This window comes from Chelonoidis abingdonii, chromosome 13 (genome assembly GCF_003597395.2).
Source record: "Chelonoidis abingdonii isolate Lonesome George chromosome 13, CheloAbing_2.0, whole genome shotgun sequence".
In the NCBI taxonomy this organism is placed as follows: Eukaryota; Metazoa; Chordata; order Testudines; family Testudinidae; genus Chelonoidis; species Chelonoidis abingdonii.
Window position 1 is genome coordinate 14,713,259 of NC_133781.1, and position 18,496 is coordinate 14,731,754.

The 18,496-nt window shown below is 49.2% G+C and overlaps 1 protein-coding gene across 4 annotated transcripts in view; it reads left to right on the plus strand.

The window, feature by feature from the left end:
- SEPTIN9 (septin 9) overlaps positions 1 to 18,496 on the plus strand; it is a 281,197-nt gene that overhangs the window by 241,457 nt on the left and 21,244 nt on the right. For all 4 annotated transcript variants that reach the window (XM_032792784.2, XM_032792786.2, XM_032792785.2 and 1 more), the window contains 4 exons: positions 4,159 to 4,350; positions 11,521 to 11,649; positions 12,033 to 12,114; positions 13,626 to 13,763. In XM_032792784.2, coding sequence (XP_032648675.1) covers positions 4,159 to 4,350; positions 11,521 to 11,649; positions 12,033 to 12,114; positions 13,626 to 13,763 — 541 coding nt within the window. The remainder of the gene's footprint in view (positions 1 to 4,158; positions 4,351 to 11,520; positions 11,650 to 12,032; positions 12,115 to 13,625; positions 13,764 to 18,496) is intronic.

Below are 18,496 nucleotides of genomic sequence, written 5' to 3' on the forward strand. Positions count from 1 at the left end.
CCTTGCACTATATGGGGGTTTGCCTTTCTGTTTGCCAAGCACAGACCTATGTAGCAGTGAATGTTGCATTCTCTCAGAGCACTGCAAGCATTGTTAGAAGCTGGGTGGGTTGGAGAACGTGGGGGCAGATACTGTAGGTGCATTTCCTTTGCTGCAAATGGAGAATAACTCTTCTCCAGATATTTTATTTCCCGGTTCTGATTCTTAGCATACAAACATGCGACAGCTTTAGCTGAGCGCAGAGAGTAAGCGGCAATGTCTTTGCTATCAGCTTTCTGCTCCAGGGCTGCCTGTTGCTCCTCAATCCTATATGCTTCCATATGTACATGAGCAATCCCCACAAACCGCCCCTGAATCGTACAGGTTTAGGGTTCAGTCCTACTGATCTCTCTTCCCTAAGCTATGCCTAGAAGGGTGCTTTGTGCTACTGTTTCTGTGACTGCAATAGTTAAACCTTTACGTAAGCCAGTATTTCTCCTAGCGGGGACATTCTTTCCAAGTGGATTTGTTTTTTCAAGTGGTATGTAGGATTTTTTTTCCCACTCTTGGCTTTGCCATTTTGAAAATGGCACTAATTCAGGATCCATGGAAATATCTCTGGCTTGCTGGGTCTATAATTTTGCAAGGAGCAGTGTTGGGGCCAGGAGCCCATTATCAACATGGCTTTTTGTGGCTTTGTTACAAAGCTATGCTTTGAAGGAACGTGCCGCTACTGTGCATATAAAAATTGGTATGTGTTCTCTACTGGATCCGTGTGTAAGTCTGTTCTCGAGAGCCTGGTATTGTGTGGTTTCAGAGTAGCAGCTGTGATAGTCTGTTGCCGCAAAAAGAAGAGGAGTACTTGTGGCACCTTAGAGACTAACAAATTTATTTGAGCATAAGCTTTCATGGGCTATAGTCCACTTCATCGGATGCATGTAGCGGAAAATACAGCAGGAAGATTATATATAATATACACAGAGAACATGAAACAGTGGGTGTTACCATACATGCTATAAGGAGAGTGATCAGTTAAGGTGAGTTATCATCATCAGGAGAGAAAAAGAACTGTTTGTTGTGGTAATGAAAATGGCCCATTTCCAGCAAATGACAAGGAGATGTAAGGAACTGTGGGGCGGGGGCAGGGAAATACACATGGGGAAATAGTTTTACTTTGTGTAATGGCCCATCCATTTTTTTAAGTTCTAAGTCTAAATGCATTTGTACTGTCAGTCTGTATTCTGCAATGTAGGATTGAGTATGTGAAATGTGTGCTATTTGGGAGAAGTGAATGCTTCCTAGGGCCAGATCCATGTGAATCCTGACTGTCTGGCTTACAAGAGGTTACACGTTCTTGGGGTCACTGGCAGAGAAGGGATGGTGGCTGTGTTTGGGTGTAGGCTTCTTTAGTTCAGCTAAACTTACACACACACTCTCAGTCACACACATGTTTTTGGACTTAAGGGGGAAAAAGCACCTAGCACATCATAAAAGGCCAAAAATAACAGCAGAGTGAGGCAAACAAGCCAGGAGCGGGTCTGATGTCATCCTCACTAGGCCTAGCAGCAGTGAGGGAGGAATGTGTCCAGAGCCTACTAGACTTCCCAAAAGGCATTGATTACCCCAGAATAGAGAACAGGGCACTGGTCCTAGGCTAGGGGTTCTCACAACAATTTTTTTGGTGGCCTCAGAGCGCAGCCACCAGATCTCGCTGGTGGCTGCTCTGACCATTTTTCCTAAAATACTTTGGGAAGAACAAATAAATATGCACATACATATGTCCGACTCATTGCCATTTATCTAGGTAGGGGTTGGTTTTTTTGCAGACTCAGTATTAAAAATAATGTACAGTTGTCTCTGTTCTTTACTGGACTTAAACAGTAGAGACACAAAGTGCATTGAGCATTCCTGTCTTTTTTTTCTTGATGTTTCTTTTGCTTTACTTGGTTGCTGTTTTGTTTTTTTGTTTTTTGTTTTTAAGACTTGCTGGCTATTCAGTGTGCTGTGAAAAGTGATATTTACAAACATACAAATATCATTTTCACAGCACAGTTACTCAGCCTTGGCAAGCCTGGGTACAGAGACAATGGGAACCAGAGGCGATGGGGACTTGGGGAGCCTGGCGGCGGGTGAGCTTGGGACCAGAGCATGCTACCACATAGCCAGGGGACAGGGCCTGGGGGGGTCGAGCCCGAAAGCCCTTTGCTGGAGTCTTCCACCACCACCACCACCGGGCGGAAGCCCAACCCCCACCCCAGGAAGGTGGGGAACTCACTGGCTGCCTGTTCCTCCAGCTTATGTCTCCTCACACCCTCGTGTCAGCTGTCCAAAATGGGCCATCTTGATTATCACTTTAAAAGTTTTTCTCCCTTGCTGATAATAGCTTCTCTTAATTAGGCCCTTACAGTTGGTATGAGTACTTCCACCTTTTCATGTTCTCTGTATGTATAAATTTCTTCTTACTGTATTTTCCATTCTGTGCATTTGATGAAGTGGGCTGTAGCCTGTGAAAGCTTATGCTCAGATAAATTTGTTAATCTCTTGTGCTCAGATAAATTTGTTAATCTCTAAGGTGCTACAAGTACTCCTGTTCTTTTTGCTCCAGAGGAGGGCAGGGTCCAACCATTGCTGGTTGCCCCTGGGGAGGGGCTGCTGCTTTGTTCCCCCCTCCCCCATGCAATCACTGCCCAGGAGGCTGTGGCCTCAAGATAAGCCTCTGATGGCTGCATGTGAGAGATGCTGCCCTAGGCTGCAACTTCCAAGACCCGGGCGGGGAGGGGGGGGACATCATATAGAGTGGCAGCTTTTTGGCTTCTACTGAAGTTTTTCTCTAAAAACTGAACAACTTTGGCTCTCATTGCAGGCTCTGGTTCCTTCTGGGAAGGGAGAATTCATGAGCTACTTTAGTTTGGGTGCCCTAGAAATAACACAGTGGCCCATGGAGCAGAAATATCACATGTGGATTTGAGATGCAGTTTAGCTATTCCCCCTTTTAATTTACAGGATTTCCCTGATCAAGCTGCTTCCAAATGGAGTGGGGCACACTTGTGCATTTTGTAATTACCCTTTAACAGCTTAAAGTTGCAGTGTTTTCTTACAGGTAGCACGAACCTGCAGCTCTGTTAACACGTTGGTGTGGAAATTACTCGCCATTTATTTTTTCTTTATTATCAGAGTAATTGAAGCTCTTAATACCCACACGCTACTTCCTCCCCATCTCCACATAAACTCTTAATAGTGATAATACAGTGGAACTTCACTAATTCTCCCTCTGCTAATCCACAAACCCAACAATGGTCTCAAACCAGCAAGTCCAGTCCTGTTTATGAACAAGGAGTAGGGGGTTATCTACACAGCGAAATTTACCAGCAGAACTACACCAGTATAATTATCTCTGCAACTATATGCAGTGTAAACCAACACCCCCACCCCACCTTGTGTGCATGCTCTTTCAGGATTTAGAGTGGCCTCTTTTCAGCCGAGCTTTTGTCTCTTTGGAAGCAGCTGAAGCAAAACTGTAAGCGCGGTATAATACTACCACTACGGCTGAGTCGGTAAATTTCCTTGTGTGGACAGGCCCTTAGTAGCAGGGTCTGTGCTGAGATCTCATCTCACTAAGACTTCATCAGTCTTACTAAATATTCTGACTAGGACACTTACAGGAAGATTCCTTGGCTCTGGAATTCGCCTTCCTCTTTGCTGTGATTGATTTGCATAATCAGATTTCTGATGATCTTTGGGATGACACAAGAGCAGCTTGTTCTACCAGGCAGCTCTTGTGATTGGGGTGCGTGTGGGGGGGGAATGATGGTGGTTGGGAAGATATTGCAGCAGGAGGAGTCTCTGGTATGGGCCTGGTTGGACAACCTATTATTCCATTTTAAATTGCTTTAAATAAGCTTGGTAACGTGCCTAGACCCAGAGTTGGGTGCAGTGAATGGTAAACCAAGCTCACTGCACTCCAAGGAAGCAGGGTCTGTGATACATGATCCATTTTTAACCCGTCTGTCCCCTTCACTTGCAGTGGTTGGCTAGGTTAGTCATTGCCACTCATGCTCAGAGCATCTCTTAACTTCCAAGCTAAAGGGAAAGAGGGTGTTTGTTGCCGTCCCCTCCCATTGCTCTGCACTCAGCATTTACTTCCCAGAGTTCGTCACTGCTCTTCCTTCACTTCCACAGGTCCAGAGGCAGTTCTCAGTTACACGCCTAGCATGACGGACACCGCCAGAGACGCCGGCCTCAAGCAGGCGGCACCACCACGGCCTGAAAAGCCGGCCCCCGACTTCAGCTACGTCGGGATCGACGCCATCCTTGAGCAGATGAGAAGAAAAGCCATGAAGCAGGGATTTGAGTTCAACATCATGGTAGTTGGTGAGTTTCCGTCAGATGCTGCTCTCCCAGGAGATGCCCGTTGTGCTGTGCTTGGTGGAGGATGAGGTGTTTTATTTTATAGCTCCTTGCAGGATTATTCTCTCTGTAGCTTCTACAGGAGCAGCTTCTAAGATTTAATGCTGGGATTCTTGCATTAGGAGTGAGCAAACTCCCTTCCACTTTAAGGGAGTTGTCTTGCTGTCAGTTGTTAAAGTGCATAGTGGGATGGGATCAGTGTTGCCAGGCATCTCTTAGCATTTAGGAGTTTATGTGCCCTTAAATCTAGTGGGAGCTTCCACGGCCAGACCTCATTGCTACCACGTAGAGTGCCTCCACTTGTGCCGTGGACCACGGAGTCTTTCCCCTCTCTGTTCCTGTTTTGTCCCCAGTACAATGGTTTGATGGTATAAGTGGGAGGCCAGGAGTATAACTGCATGATTTCAACCTCTTCCTGTGAGTATGTACAGCTCCTAGCACAATGGGGCCTGTTTTTCGATTGGGGCTTCTAGGTTTTACTGTACTACAGACAAACAAGTAGTAAGCAGTGATTCTGCCTGTAACAGTGTGGGACTCACCCCTGCAGTGCCTCCTGCTGGTCATCTTGGGAATTAGCTTTCCAGCCTCCAAAGCACCCTCTGCAGGCTAGTGTCCCGCTGTCGCTTGGCCTCTGTGGCCCTCTCAGACCTCAGATGACTCTTTCTCTAGATGCTGCCCCCAGGCAGTACCCCCACAGTTTCTGTGGGTCTCCTCACTCAGGGGAACCCGCACCCACTGTCCCCACCTCGCGTCAGTATTTGGCTACTGGCAGTCACCATCTAGCCCCTACTCATTGGGGCAGACTGCAGTGTCTCAGCCATTTATCATAGGCAAGGGGGGTATGGAACTGCTGCCTCAGCCTACCCGTGGGCTGCCCTCTGCAATCCCGGTACCCAATTAGCCTTAGACTAGGCCGCAGCCTGGGATTTTCCAGGCCGGAGTCCCCAACTCCGTTGGCCTTCCCCCAGCCCTGCTCTCCCCAGGTACCTTCTCCCTCTACAAACAGAGTGTGTCTATGCACCTGGCTCAAAGCCTTTTTATAGGGGCCCTCTGTGGTCTGTTTGGGGTGTAGCTCCCAGCTGTGCCTACTTCCCCAATCAGTCTGGGAGCTGTCTGCCCCAGCCACAGCCCTCTGCTGGGCTGTTCTAAGCCCCTCAGGACAAGAGCGGGTGACCATCCCGCTACACTGCCCCAGTTGTATGGTGAATTTCCTCAGATCTGCTGCATTTACCAGGGGATGCCAGGCTCTGTGTGAGATGGTGCTGCTTGTGAAACAAGACGTCAGAACAAGGTTCTTTCCCTGAAGGGCCTGGGGACGGGTGAGGAATGCAGTTTACAGGTGGGGTGTATGAGGCTGGAGATGAAGAGGGCTGGAAACCAACACCATTATCAGGGTAGTGGCTGTAGTGTAAGCAGGGCCTGTGTGGCATGGCACAGTGTGGCCCCGGGTCTCTACTCCCTTGCAGCTGAATTCTTGATGTGTTATGATGAAGAGGAGGGGCTGTCGCTTTGCGTCCCAGTTGCCTTCCCTTTTCCATTGCTGTGTGGGTGAGGAACAAACCACTTGGCTCTCAGAGCTGTACTAGGGGTGCAGCAGCTTTATAAGCAGGGAAGGAAATAACACTGAAGAGTCGCTGATGTAATTAAAGGACCCCAAAGGGGCTGGCTCCATTTTGAGGCTCCTCTGGCTGGACCATTTGCCAGCCTGAGCAGCCTGCAGCATATAAAAGCTTCCCCTAGGATCCCAATATGCAATGTATGCTGGGATTATAGCATCCCTGGTGCTTGTGGTATGTGGGCAAGGGGGAGGAGCTTTGCTTTTCCCTCTGGCCTTGTGAATGGGGAGCTTGGTGCTAAAACCCGATAAGCCGACAGACGTTCTTGAGCTCTTGTTATCCCTTTGAGGCTGCAGTGGAGAAAGGACAAGGAACCTGGAGTCTTCCTTCGGTCCCCCGCCATCCCTACCGCCGCAGCCCACCTGCCCTCAATTGGGGGCCACCGGTTTCCTTACTGCTGCTCTAGCTGCAGTTTTCCTTCTGTGGTTATCAAAGGTTCCGTTTTACGAGCCTCTACTTTTAAGAGGTTTGCAGCTTGGCTCTGCCGAAACTTGCCTCAGGTTAAAGTTGCCTGCCTCAGCAGATGGCAATTGAAATCCGAGCACGTGGGCTCCATAGATTTGGTTATTAAGGGGGAGGCTTTACAGAAGAATAAACTTTGAGGCAGCATCTATCTATAAAAGAAATGAGCACAGCCAGGGCGATTTGTGCTCCCTGGACTATCCACGTGTCTCTGTAGAACTGTCGTCAATGCTCCGTGCTTTGCAGGGATACCCAGATCTAAGCAGCTCATCTTCCAAAGTTCAAGGTTTGCCTGGCCCCATGAAACTCAGCCTGGGATCTGGAAGTCAGAACCCATTTGACTAGGGTGAGCATATGTCCCGTTTTGGCCAGGACAAAACCCCTTTTGAAACCCTGTCCTGGATGTCACGACTCTGGGCATTTCTCCCATTTGCTCTTGCCCTAGGCGAGTTGCAGAGAAATGTTCAGGTAAGACCAACAGGGAGAAATGCCCGGTTTTGCCAAAAAAGTCATGATGCCTATGATGGTGGCTTGGGCCAGGTTCAGGCCAGCCTCCCACAGCTACACCCAATGTCCTGTTTTCAGTTAGGGAAATATGATCACCCCACACTTGACTCCTGCGTAATCCCAGGAATAAGGGCTTGCAAAGCAGCTTGTCCCCTCCTCAGTTCCTCTTGAGCAAGTGTAAGCAGGACTTGGCCAGGGTGACTGACCCGTGGCAGGGTGCAAGAGGAAGAGAAAGCAACACCGAGTCTGCGTGGAGTACAAGGCCTCTAGCATGTGTGGTTTGTGTTTTTCTTTGTTTTGATCTCTCCCTCAGTGTCTCCTGCTGGTGGGGATGGAGCAGGACAGTGTCTGCTCACCCCTCACGGTGGAGGGTACAAAGTACTGTTTACTTGGGCTGGCGAAGCACAGAAGGAAAGTCTGGGGGTCAAAGACTACTGGAGTGGCTTGGCCTAACCTGCAGTATGTGCTGACACTGTCTCTTTCCTCTGACGTCCGCTCCCCTGGGAGCCTGATTCTGCGCCTGGCTTCCCACCTCCCAACATGCAGCTCTCTTGCTCTCTCTACCCTCATCCCTTTCCCACATGCTCCTGGACAGCCGGCGCCTCTTTGCCGGTTATCATGGTTAGTCCCGAAGAGCTGTGCAACGAACCCAAAACCAGGCCTGGCTCACAACAAACCTGGAACTTGGGTCAGAGTCACTGAGGTTGGTGAGCCTGAGACAGTTTTGGGGGGTTACAGTAGCTTCTCCCTAAATCAGCTGCAATTTCAGCTGAGTTTCTGTCCCCCAAAGATCAAGATCTTCATGAGATCCGAAGTTGCATGAACTGAGACCCATGGCCCCTGCCGGGGCTGGACTTACTTCTGCCCTGTCCTGGGATACCCTGAGTTCACAGCTTGGGGGTGGTGCCCAGGAGCCACAACTCTCCTCTTGCCATCCCAGGGCAGGCTGCAGTGGGAAGGCACCTCTTCCTTCCGCAGTTCTGGTGATGATGGGAGACTTTTAAGAAGGGCCTCGACTTGCCTAGGCAGAATGCCATGTATGGTACTGAAGCCCATGCCTCACAGTGGCTGGAAAACTCTGTTCTTTCCTTGGCAACCTCCCGGCTGAGTGTTCATAGGCCAGGGAATTCGTGGCAGCCTAAACAAGTGCTGAAACTCTCTGCCTATCACAGGAAAACACAAGGTATGCAACAGAGGGGGCAGGAGGTGCTCAGTGTGTGTGAATGGGAGGGTGACCCTTGCGATGGATCACTGAGCTTTATAAAGACAAGTTGGACAACCATCTCTCGGAGATGGTCTAGGGTTAGCTGGTCCTGCCTCAGGACAGGGGACTGGACTACATGGCTTCTCAAGGTCCCTTCTAACCCTACAGATCTGAGTGAGGCCCCAGGATGGAATCTCCCATCATCCCCTCACTCTCTCCTGGCTGATTAAATACCCTGGCAAGTTTGGGAGAAAACAGACTTCCTGAATCTGTACAGATAAGGGCAAGGGGATGAGGCAACTGCTTATTTCAGGGCTCTCACAGAACTGAGGTATTACTTTGGGGTAGTCTGCGTGTCTGTCTCTCTGAATCTGGGAGTCTTGTCAAGTTCCTGAAACTGTCTGGAAGCCACCCACATGTCTCTGGTTCCGGCAGACAGAAGGGAGAAATGAGGAGTAGCCAAGCAGTTTCTGTCCTTCTTCCTGATGGGCTTAGTCTAAAGCATGCGCTCTGTGGAGTCCACCTGAATGCAGCTGAGTGGGTTTCTCAGGGTTAGCCTAGTCTTGTGGCAGTGCAGAGCACCCAAAGAACCTGTATTGGAGAGAAACTTCCCAGGCAATTTGCTTACAGGAGCTATAGAGAAGCACTCCTTCCCTGGACATGTTCTTTCTAGTCAGCTCTTTCTTGGTCTATCCTCTGCCTTTCTTCATTAGTGCACAGCTGGGCAGCCCCACAAAGAGCCAGACAACACCCCACTGTATTGCCCAGACTCTTATCTAGGTATAATATGGCCCCCGCTCTGACATTTGAGCACTTGCAAAGACCAGAGCTATTATCCTCGTTTTACAGTTGGGGAAGCGAGGGGTAGTGAAGTTAAGTGACTTGCCCAGAATTACATGGGAAGCCTGTGGCAGAGCTGGCAATTGAAACCAGGTGTCCTGTGACCCAGTCTGGTGCCTTCAACACACGACCATCCTTACTGTAGAGCAAACTTCTCTGGGGACCTTTGCCACCATGGGCGCTACTAATGTCCTCTACAATACTGTTGAGAGCTTCGAACAGATTCCTGGAAGTGTTTAACTCGTGGGTCAGTCTGGATTTACCGGAACTGCTTTAGTCCCCTAATCCCTGTCACTAAGGTGTGGTTACCGCCAGGAAAAGGACTATGCAAAAAATGGCTCCTTTCTCCAGAGTATTGAGAAGCTGCAAAGTAACCGCTTTCCTGAACAAAATCAGCATAGTATGTACTGACCAGAGATGGCCAAAAAATTTTGCATTCCAACCTCTGTCTCTGCTACCAGCTCCCAGGAGCTGCTCTTCTCTAGCGTTTTTCTCTCCAACTAATTAAAAGTGTCAGATGCAGGAACAGACTAGCACAGGTTGCAACAATGTATCACCTCTGAATTAGAAGCATATGAGAAAAACTAACAGGATGACAAATAGAATACCTAATTAGCCTATTTTATTTACAGTTCAGGCATTGTTAACCCTTCTGTTGCTTGATGAAACTCTCTGCAAAGGGCAAAAGACTTGAACTGTATTTGTTCCCTATGTTCCTTTTGCACCCACAGCTGCTCTGCCTACTTACAAAAACAAGACTTCCTCCTGTTGGCATGGATAAAAGCAGGTGGGGAGATACTACGGGAGAGCAAACCAGTGCAAAAGCTTTTGGGACCTGTGAGCTTTCTGGATGCTTGGGGGGAGGGGAAGGGTCGTATTTTGATCTTCTGGGTCCTGAAAGGATTGAGTGTGGAGATTGGGTGTAGGGCAGCGACTGGGAGCTCTGACAGACTAAGCTTACTCTGAAGTGTTTTTGCAAATTTAGTTAGAAGCTAGTGGCCCTACTCGTTATCATGTCTGACAGCATTTTTCCTAGGAATTTTCTAGCACTAGCATTGTGCTATTTCTCCTGGAACATTGATCTAAACAAGAGAGATGGATTTAGCCCAAGCTACCATGTACTGCCCAAATCTGGCCTTTAAGAGACCTTCTGGTCCTGTTAAATGTGACTCATTTTTGGGACCAGAGCCAATGCTTCATCAGTTTAGCTGAAAGAACCAATCAATCCCCAAACTCAATTTATTCCCCTTTGTGATCCCAGCCATAAACCATTGGATTGTGTTTTTAGCCCAGGCCTGCATCATTAGTATCTATCCCCTGCAGGATTTATTGAAGAGGTTGGGGGAAGCAGTTTGTCATGGTGGATGATCAAAAATATAAGATACAGTTTAGAGTGTCCTCTTTAATATCTGCTGAGATAAAGCCAGAGGGAGCCTTGGAAGGAATGGAATTCATGTGGGACAGACAGTGAAGGAAGCCTGTAGATCAGCCCTCCTATGGGCCATTTCAATCTGTAAGTTCCTTTAAGAAAATCTTTATTGAAGGGGTCATGGCAGAAGGAGAGCGTGTCTGTTTCCCACCTCTTATTAAGGAGGAATATGGTTACTGAAGCCTTATAGGGGGCAAATAAATAACTCAAGATGACTGTGTGGCCTCTGTGTTGGCTCAGTTAAGGTTAATAAAGGGGTTCTGTAAACATTAGCCCTTCAGTGCTATGTGTATCTCTGCCCTTATGGGTCGTGTGAGCCGCTGCTGTTTAGCTTACTGACAAACTAGCTAGTCACATGCTCCCCAATGAGTTTGTCTAGTTGTGCCCAAGTGGGCTGTTTTTTCCATCTAGCGCGTCTTCAACCAAACGAGATCTTGTTCCATAGTGGAGGGACTCACTTGTCTGACTTCGCTCTATGGGGTGCCAGATCCCTGCGCTTTCCATCCCACATCTCCAGGCAATGTCTTCAAACACAGGGGTTTTATGTTCCACTCTGAACAAGGACAGGGAGCAGAGAACCGTATTGATTGCAGGAGGAAGCTGTTTCCACTGAGTGTGTTGCCTCATTGAAAGTGAAAGCATCCTTAGTAAAGAGGGAGCTGCAGTTCCAATGATCCACACCCACATGCTGAGGTCACTTGACTAATATGTGACATGAGCAGGAGAATCTTTCCCTGTCAAAATAGATCTGGGCTGAATGGGCTACAGAAACCGCTTTGCTATGTCAGCCAGCGGGGGCACAAAACATGAGCCTGTCTGAAATGTTTGCTCCAGTAGAGGGTGCCAGCACACATGTACCCAAGCCAATATGCAGCCATCTGCTTGTGTGAAAAAATATCACAGAGGGTGTGGAAAATGCTGTTAAATTCTGCAAAGAAACTGTTGGTATGTGCAATACCACTGCCTGCACCCTAGTTAGCAGAATGTGTTCTTGATGCATGGTGTGGACCGGGAATTCCCATAAAGGTAAAATGGAGTCAATTCCAACTCCAATTCTGACTCTCCCTGTCCTCCAGGTCAGAGTGGCTTGGGGAAGTCCACGTTAATCAACACTCTCTTCAAATCCAAAGTCAGCCGGAAATCCGTTCAGCCAGCTTCTGAAGAGCGAATCCCCAAAACCATTGAAATAAAGTCGATCACTCATGGTGAGTCTCTTGGGCAAACATGCAGTTTGGGGGGTGACAGAGTTCTAGAGGATTCTCCTAGGCCAAGAGAAGCCAAAGCATCTTCTCCGTATCCATCAGCCTAGACTCCTTTATGCCGGAATGCAATCAGCTGAGATTGCTGGCGGGTTATCGTGCTTCACAGGGGGAGGAGTTATATGGATTATTAAAAGAGCTGAGCTGCATAGTCTCTTCTCTGTAATGCAGTTGAAATGCCACTGATGTGATAGGATGCTGTATCTTTGGACGGCTGCAGGTACCAAGCCAGCAGCTGCTTGGAGAGATCTCTGGTGGTAAGGCAAGGCTACACGCTGGGTCTGTCTCTGCCCGCAGCCTATACCATCCCTTGGATGTCTCTGTTTCAGATATTGAGGAGAAAGGCGTCCGTATGAAGCTGACTGTCATCGATACCCCAGGGTTTGGAGACCACATCAACAATGAGAACTGGTGAGGAGAACACTGCCCTGGGCTGTGCTGCTGCTTGGCTGGCATAGGCCTTCTGTCATGCAGACCACCTGTGGGGGTGGGGACTTGCTTTGCACCACCTTTCCTTTGCTCCGGGGCATAGAATGGGCCACGGTGCATTGCAAAGATGTGGATCCCTTGTGGCTCTCCTTCTGCCTAGCTTGGCTGTTGAGGGGCGGGGAGGGAGGCTGGAGATGCTGAACAGCTGGGCTGGTGAGCTGCAAAGGGAAACCAGAGAATCCTGCCAGCTTCCTTCCCTGGCAGGCTCCAGTGCAAAGGGCTATGGTTAGTCAGCCTTCTCTCTGCCAGGGGGTGGAGCCCAACCATCTCAGAGTGCTGCTTCACGGGCAGGGCAGGTGCTGACGTGACTGACCCCTAGCCCTTTCTACGTCTGCTGGAGAGTTAGCAGCTGTGGGGAAAGTCCTTGGGGCAGCCACCGCCTCAAAACGTCCATCCAAGTGTCCCACTAGTGGGGGGGAGGGGTGCAAAAATAATCAGTTATAAATATCTGTAATCTCCCCCCCAATACGCGCGCACACACACGCACGCGCGCGCACACGCACACACACACACACACACACACACACACAGTGTGGTGATGAGGTTAACATTGGAAGCATACAGACAAATTTGAGGGTGACCAGTGTCTGGGGCGGGGGCGCACAAGCGGCTTTTTTTTTTTTTTTTTAAGCCCACTCCCCTGACCCCCAACCTCTCTCTAAATACATTGTCTAGGAGAGCACTACAAGCTCTGTTAAACTTTCTGGGGCACTGGCAGGTCTCCCGCAGGCTGGGCAGTCGATGGCTAACTGCTCTGCTGCCTTTCCCAGAAGTGACTCCCGGTGAAGGTTCTGGCTGGGATCCTGGCATGGGTGGGGAAGAGCAGGAAGATGGCAGGGCTGAGCAGTCAGGCTTCCTAGGGCTTATCTGACCTTCCTGGTGCTGTTCATGAATATTCTGTTCTGAAAGGGGCCAGAGCCTCGCTGGTCACTGCATGTCCATTACTGCAGCAGTAAAGGGGCTGTTGTGGGCACTGACAGGTATGATGCCTGCTTACCATTGTGAGATGCTCGCCTTTGGATGGTGGAGCCCAGTTGTCCTCTTGAAGTGGTTGCAGGCTCTGCACTGCCTCCTAGTGCTAGAGGCAGAGCTCACAGCCAAGAAGCTGAGCTGTCCTGCTGCCACTCATCCAAGTTGTTCCCCTTGTCGAGTGCCAGGACTGGGAGGATTCCCAGAAAACTTGGCTCCTTTTAGAAAGGTGATAAAACAAGATTTGCCATTCACACAGGACTTGGGAGATTCTTTTCTTAGCCGCCTGTAGCTGTGGTATGAAACATTCCCATGCTTTTACTTAGGGGTCCAATTCTGCAAGATGCTGAGCACTGTCCACTCCCGATGACTCTCCCTTTCAGAATCCAGTGCAGAGCGTAGCCTGTGGGTGATTTGAGAGTCACTGCATGAGTCCTGTGTCACCTGTGTGTCTTTCTGCACAGCTGGCAGCCCATCATGAAGTTCATCAATGACCAATACGAGAAGTACTTGCAGGAGGAGCTCAATGTTAACCGGAAGAGGCGGATCCCAGACACCAGGGTTCACTGCTGTATATACTTCATCCCAGCCACCGGCCATGCGTATGTACCCTCCTCCTCAGCAGAATGATCTTTTCTACTTAAGATGAGGGGTGTGTGTGTTTGTGGGGGTGGGGTTATGATCAAGATTGAACCTACTTGCCTCTCTGGTGCTAGCTGTCTCTTTCTTTAATCTTGCCCAGAAGTTGCTAAGAAATTCAAAATCACTCTGGTTTGTGTGACCTTACAATAACTTTTTCCAGTCAGTCATCTTTAGTGTGAATACTACATCCTGTTTAGACAGGTTCTGGTCACTTCCTGTATGTTGAAGCATGCACACATGGACTGCTAGGTGCTCTGTATACAATCCCACACAAGTAACATATGAATACAGTCGTTCCTAATGCTTATAGCTAGCTCCCTTCCCCATCTAGAGCTGCTAGTATTAACACAAAGCAATCCTAGCCAGGCATAGGTAAAACAAATATACTGGCCTCACTTCATTTCCCACTCTCTCCCTCCCCCCCCACCCCCCTGCCGGACAGATTAAACAGTCTGTAGCATCCCAAGAGTCCATGTGAGTAGTGGCTGGAATCTGATGGTAATGTGCTTGCCAGTGTTTAAAGTGCCTCCCTACCATGCTATCTGTTTTTGTTAAGCAAGGATCCAGTTGTCCTAGCAGTGTAGAGCAGACGGAACCAGCTAGTACTGAGCCTGAAGGGAGTATTTATAAATAGAACTTTTAGCCTGGAAGTGATCATGGCCTGTTTCATGTGTAGCCTTGTTTCTATCCCTGGCACCTCTAAAAAGCAAGTGTCCAAGTGGCAGGACCTAGAATTTTCATTTGGTTTGTGGTGATTCCTTCACTCGAGATCTGGCCGCGTCTGCATGGGAAGTTTCTTCTGTATAAACAAGGTATGAACTTAACCCTATATAGTTATACTAGTCTAACCCACTGTATGGGGACTTTTGTTTGGATATGAGTCACTTGTTTTGGTTTCACTTACATCACTTGGGAAGGGGTTTCAACTAAACCAAAAAAAAAAAAAAAAAGGGCACTCTTCTACTGGAATAATTGTCCTGGCGTGGAACGTTAGACATACCTGTGAAACTGACCAAACTTTCCCATGTAGACAAGACCTTAGAGTCTCCTTCTCCATTGGCTTTAGAGAGACCAGTCCTTGTCAGTGTGAATGGCCCTGCACATATATTAGCATAGAGCAGAGATGGTTGCATACGTGCATTCTGTAAAGACCCCAGGGGCCTTGGATTGTCTAATTAGTTTGTCTGCCTGGGCTCTTTATCTGTTATAGCCTTCTGTTAGGGGCAGAGGGAGCTGATGGAGCTGTCTGCCTTGGGATGATCAGGTAAAATAGAAGGCCTTTTCTAGAAAAGACTCTAGGTCTGCTGACCTGGCAAATCCCACTCTTCGGCAGAAGAAGAAAAGGAGGCTCTGAGCTCTCCGCTTGTGTGCAAGGAGCAGTGGAGTTTTAGAAGCGGTGACCGCGTGCAGGCCGTTGAACCCTTAGCACTACGGCCATGCCACTGACCTGGTCATGCACCCAGCAGCAGGAGTCTGCGAACGCAGCTTTTGAGGTGGAGCAAATAACCCATTCCACAGCCCCCTCCCTGGGAAAGCATGGAAAGCTCCATCCTTCTGTGTGTGTGGCCATCGTGTGTGCGGGGGAGGGCACTGACATGTTAGGCGCATCCCTCTGCCTGTGCCTCTCTAATGGCGTGTTCTGGTTTCTCTCACCCGGCTGCTCCCAGGGTAACAGTGTTTGCATGGAAGTCCAACTCTCTGCTTCCTTCCTCTCCCTCCTTCTCTCTCCTTCCCCCCGCTCTCTCTCCAGAGAACATGTGTTTCCAATATAAGAAAATGTCCCTGCAGTTTGAGAGGCTTCATTACCATGCTGCACACAACGGGCTCCTTCCCCTGCAATAGCCTTTGGCTGCATGTAGCCTGATACCCCAGCTGGGGGTTAGAACCCGCTTGCTTGGCTGCCGTCTCAGGTTGCTTCTCCTAGGGCCACGGTTTCCTGCCCAGGTGTCAAAGAGGACATCTGGCTCCTGACTTTCGCCTCCCGACAGAGGATGCATGTATGTGGGGGAACAGCAGGACACGCTGAGGCCATAGACTACAGCCCAGGGGGAGGGAGAACCTTTAATGGGAATATGGAGTGGATGGGTGTGACAAAGTGGGACTATTCTTAATGTTTCCTCTGAATACTGTAGGGGTGCCTCAGTTTCCCCAATGCATTTCTTAAGTCTCTAGGGGGTGTGACTGTTGCAGAGCAAGGGGCCGGTGTGCATAAATGGCCGACACACTCTCTCCTGGCAACTAATGGCCTGCGCCCTTCCTTCCTGCAAGGTGATAGCTAAAGGTGTTGGAGAACAAAGGAATCAGGTGACCTCCTGGCCCAGGAAAGGAACAAAGCAGAGGCATTTGGGGCTGTCTGGGGTCTGTCTGGGGTCGAGGAGTGAAGTGCAGATGTGGGTGTCTGGCTCACTGCCCCCCAAAATGGACCCGGCTGGTCCTGTTCTCTGTACCTACAAGCTCTGTTTTAGACCGTGTTCCTGTCATCTAATAAACCTCTGTTTTACATGTCTGACTGCGAAGTGGGGGTGCAGGACCCTCTGGCTTCCCCAGGACCCTGCCTGGGCGGACTCGCTGTGGGAAGCGCATGGAGAGGCAGAGGATGTTAAATGCTCCAAGGTCAGCTCAGGAAGGTAGAAGCCGTGTGAGCTTCTTGCCCTGAAGACAGTCTGCTCACTGAGAGGAGACTTCACCAGAGTCCTGACTGGCTTTGTAGGGAGCAGTTCCAGAGCATCATGCGGGGACTCCGTGACAATGGGAAATGCTTGCTCTCTCTGAGTTGTAACGTGCAGTGTTTGAGTTCCTGATGCCACACTCTGGCTAGTTGCATGTCTTAATTTCTTATTGCCATTGGCACCTTCCTCCTGCCCTTTATAATCTTCCCTGCTCTCCTGTGGAGTTGCCCAATGCTCAGAGACTATGGGCTAACACGGGGTGGACTCTCTTCCCACTGTTGAGTAGAGTATTGTTTGAAATGACCATAAGCCTTTTCAGAGAAGTAGTGAGCAGGGAAGCAGCTTCCTGTAGTTTTACGTAAGCAAGGCACGTCCCTTCGTGTTGGCTTTGTGCATCTCTAACACAGCGGTGAGCTACAGATGCTAGTATAACCCACGCACCTTCTGGGTGTGGTGTTTTGTCCCATCTGGTGGCACAGAGACCACAGAGAGAGATTAATGAGTCTGCTCTGCAGCTTTAGCTAAAAGCCATGTGGCTTTTAGCTCATACAGTAGAGACTCATGCGTTTCGCTCCAGATTCTATCCAGCCTGCCACCATTACACGAGCACTATCTTGAATATGCCACAAGTGGAGGGAACTGGGACAAGAACCCTGGTGCTTTCGCTCTCCAACCTCAGGCCTCTATCATTTGAGCCACCTTAGGAGGTAATGACAAGTATTGTGTGTGTCCTCACTGGGGGCAACATCACACAAATCGCAATGGGACAGATCACTTGATGATTACCTGTTCTGTTCATTCCCTCTGAAGCACCTGGCATTGGTCACTGTCGGAAGACAGGATTCTGGGCTAGATGGACCATTGGTCTGACCCACCATGGCCATTCTTATGATGCTCACCAGAGGTGTCCTCAGAAGTGATAACTGTCCGTGTGGTTGTTCAGCCTGTCGGGATGCTCCTGCCTGAATAACCTGCTTTAATTTGGATCCCAGTTTTTCTTGGCAGCCAGCTCCCTCTCCATGGTCTCACAGACACATCTTACTACTGTTAATCATTTGCACCAACTACAGAAAACATGCTAGAGGAATTAATCCCGATGTTGTTCTCAAGCTCCCTGCGCTGTTCGGATTGTCCTTTTCAGGGGCGTTCTGCCCCTTCATTGCCAGTGGGAAGTGATGCAGTGGCCCTGATGAATCAAGGACAGAGCATTACTCTTATTCTCCTTTCCCGAACTGCACAGCAAGGATTCCTAGCACCCTCTTGGCAGCATGTGGCTGCTTCTGCAGCCAGCAGTGTGCAGAGGGTTAGTTTAACCTGCAGTGCCCTGTGAAGATGGAGACTGGCTTAGAGGTAATTCTGCTTTCTGTGCCAGTTGCATTTGGATTAATACCTGCTCCTCTGGAGCTGTTTTTTTGTTGTTGTTGTCATAAACATTTAACATACATTCAGAACCCACCAAGACCGGTGAATCCCTGAGTGGCTTTTACGAGACTGTTGAAGATAGCACTCCAGTCTGTGAGCCAGAGATGTCCTATCCCATTATAGCCCTGTCCTGATAGACTGCTCGGTTCAATTTCAGACTCCGCTGTAGACATTGAGTAAAAGGTTTGTCTATTCCTCCTGTAGAGTGGAATCCAAGGGTGAATCAGCTGATGACTTTTCCATCTCCTAAGGAGACATCCTCAGCTCTGTCTCCCATCAGTCAGGGCAGACTAAACTAATCTAGTGTGTATCCTGCCCTCCTCGTAAGGCCCCAGTAAAATGATGTTTACAAAGACTAAGTAACATGCTGGCAGGGGCTTTTGGCCATGGAAGTAAAGCCCCAAATACTTGCCACTCAATAAATTCCACAGCAGGCTCTGCATGATGTCTGGAAAGCAGGGCTTGACTCTGAAAAATGGCTGTGAAATACAGCACTTTCTCACTCACTGGCTGTGCGGCCTGTGTGTGTTGGAGCTGCTGCTTCTGACTATAATAACACCATCCAGTTTCCTCTCCTGTTAGTCTCCCTGCTATGGGAGAGG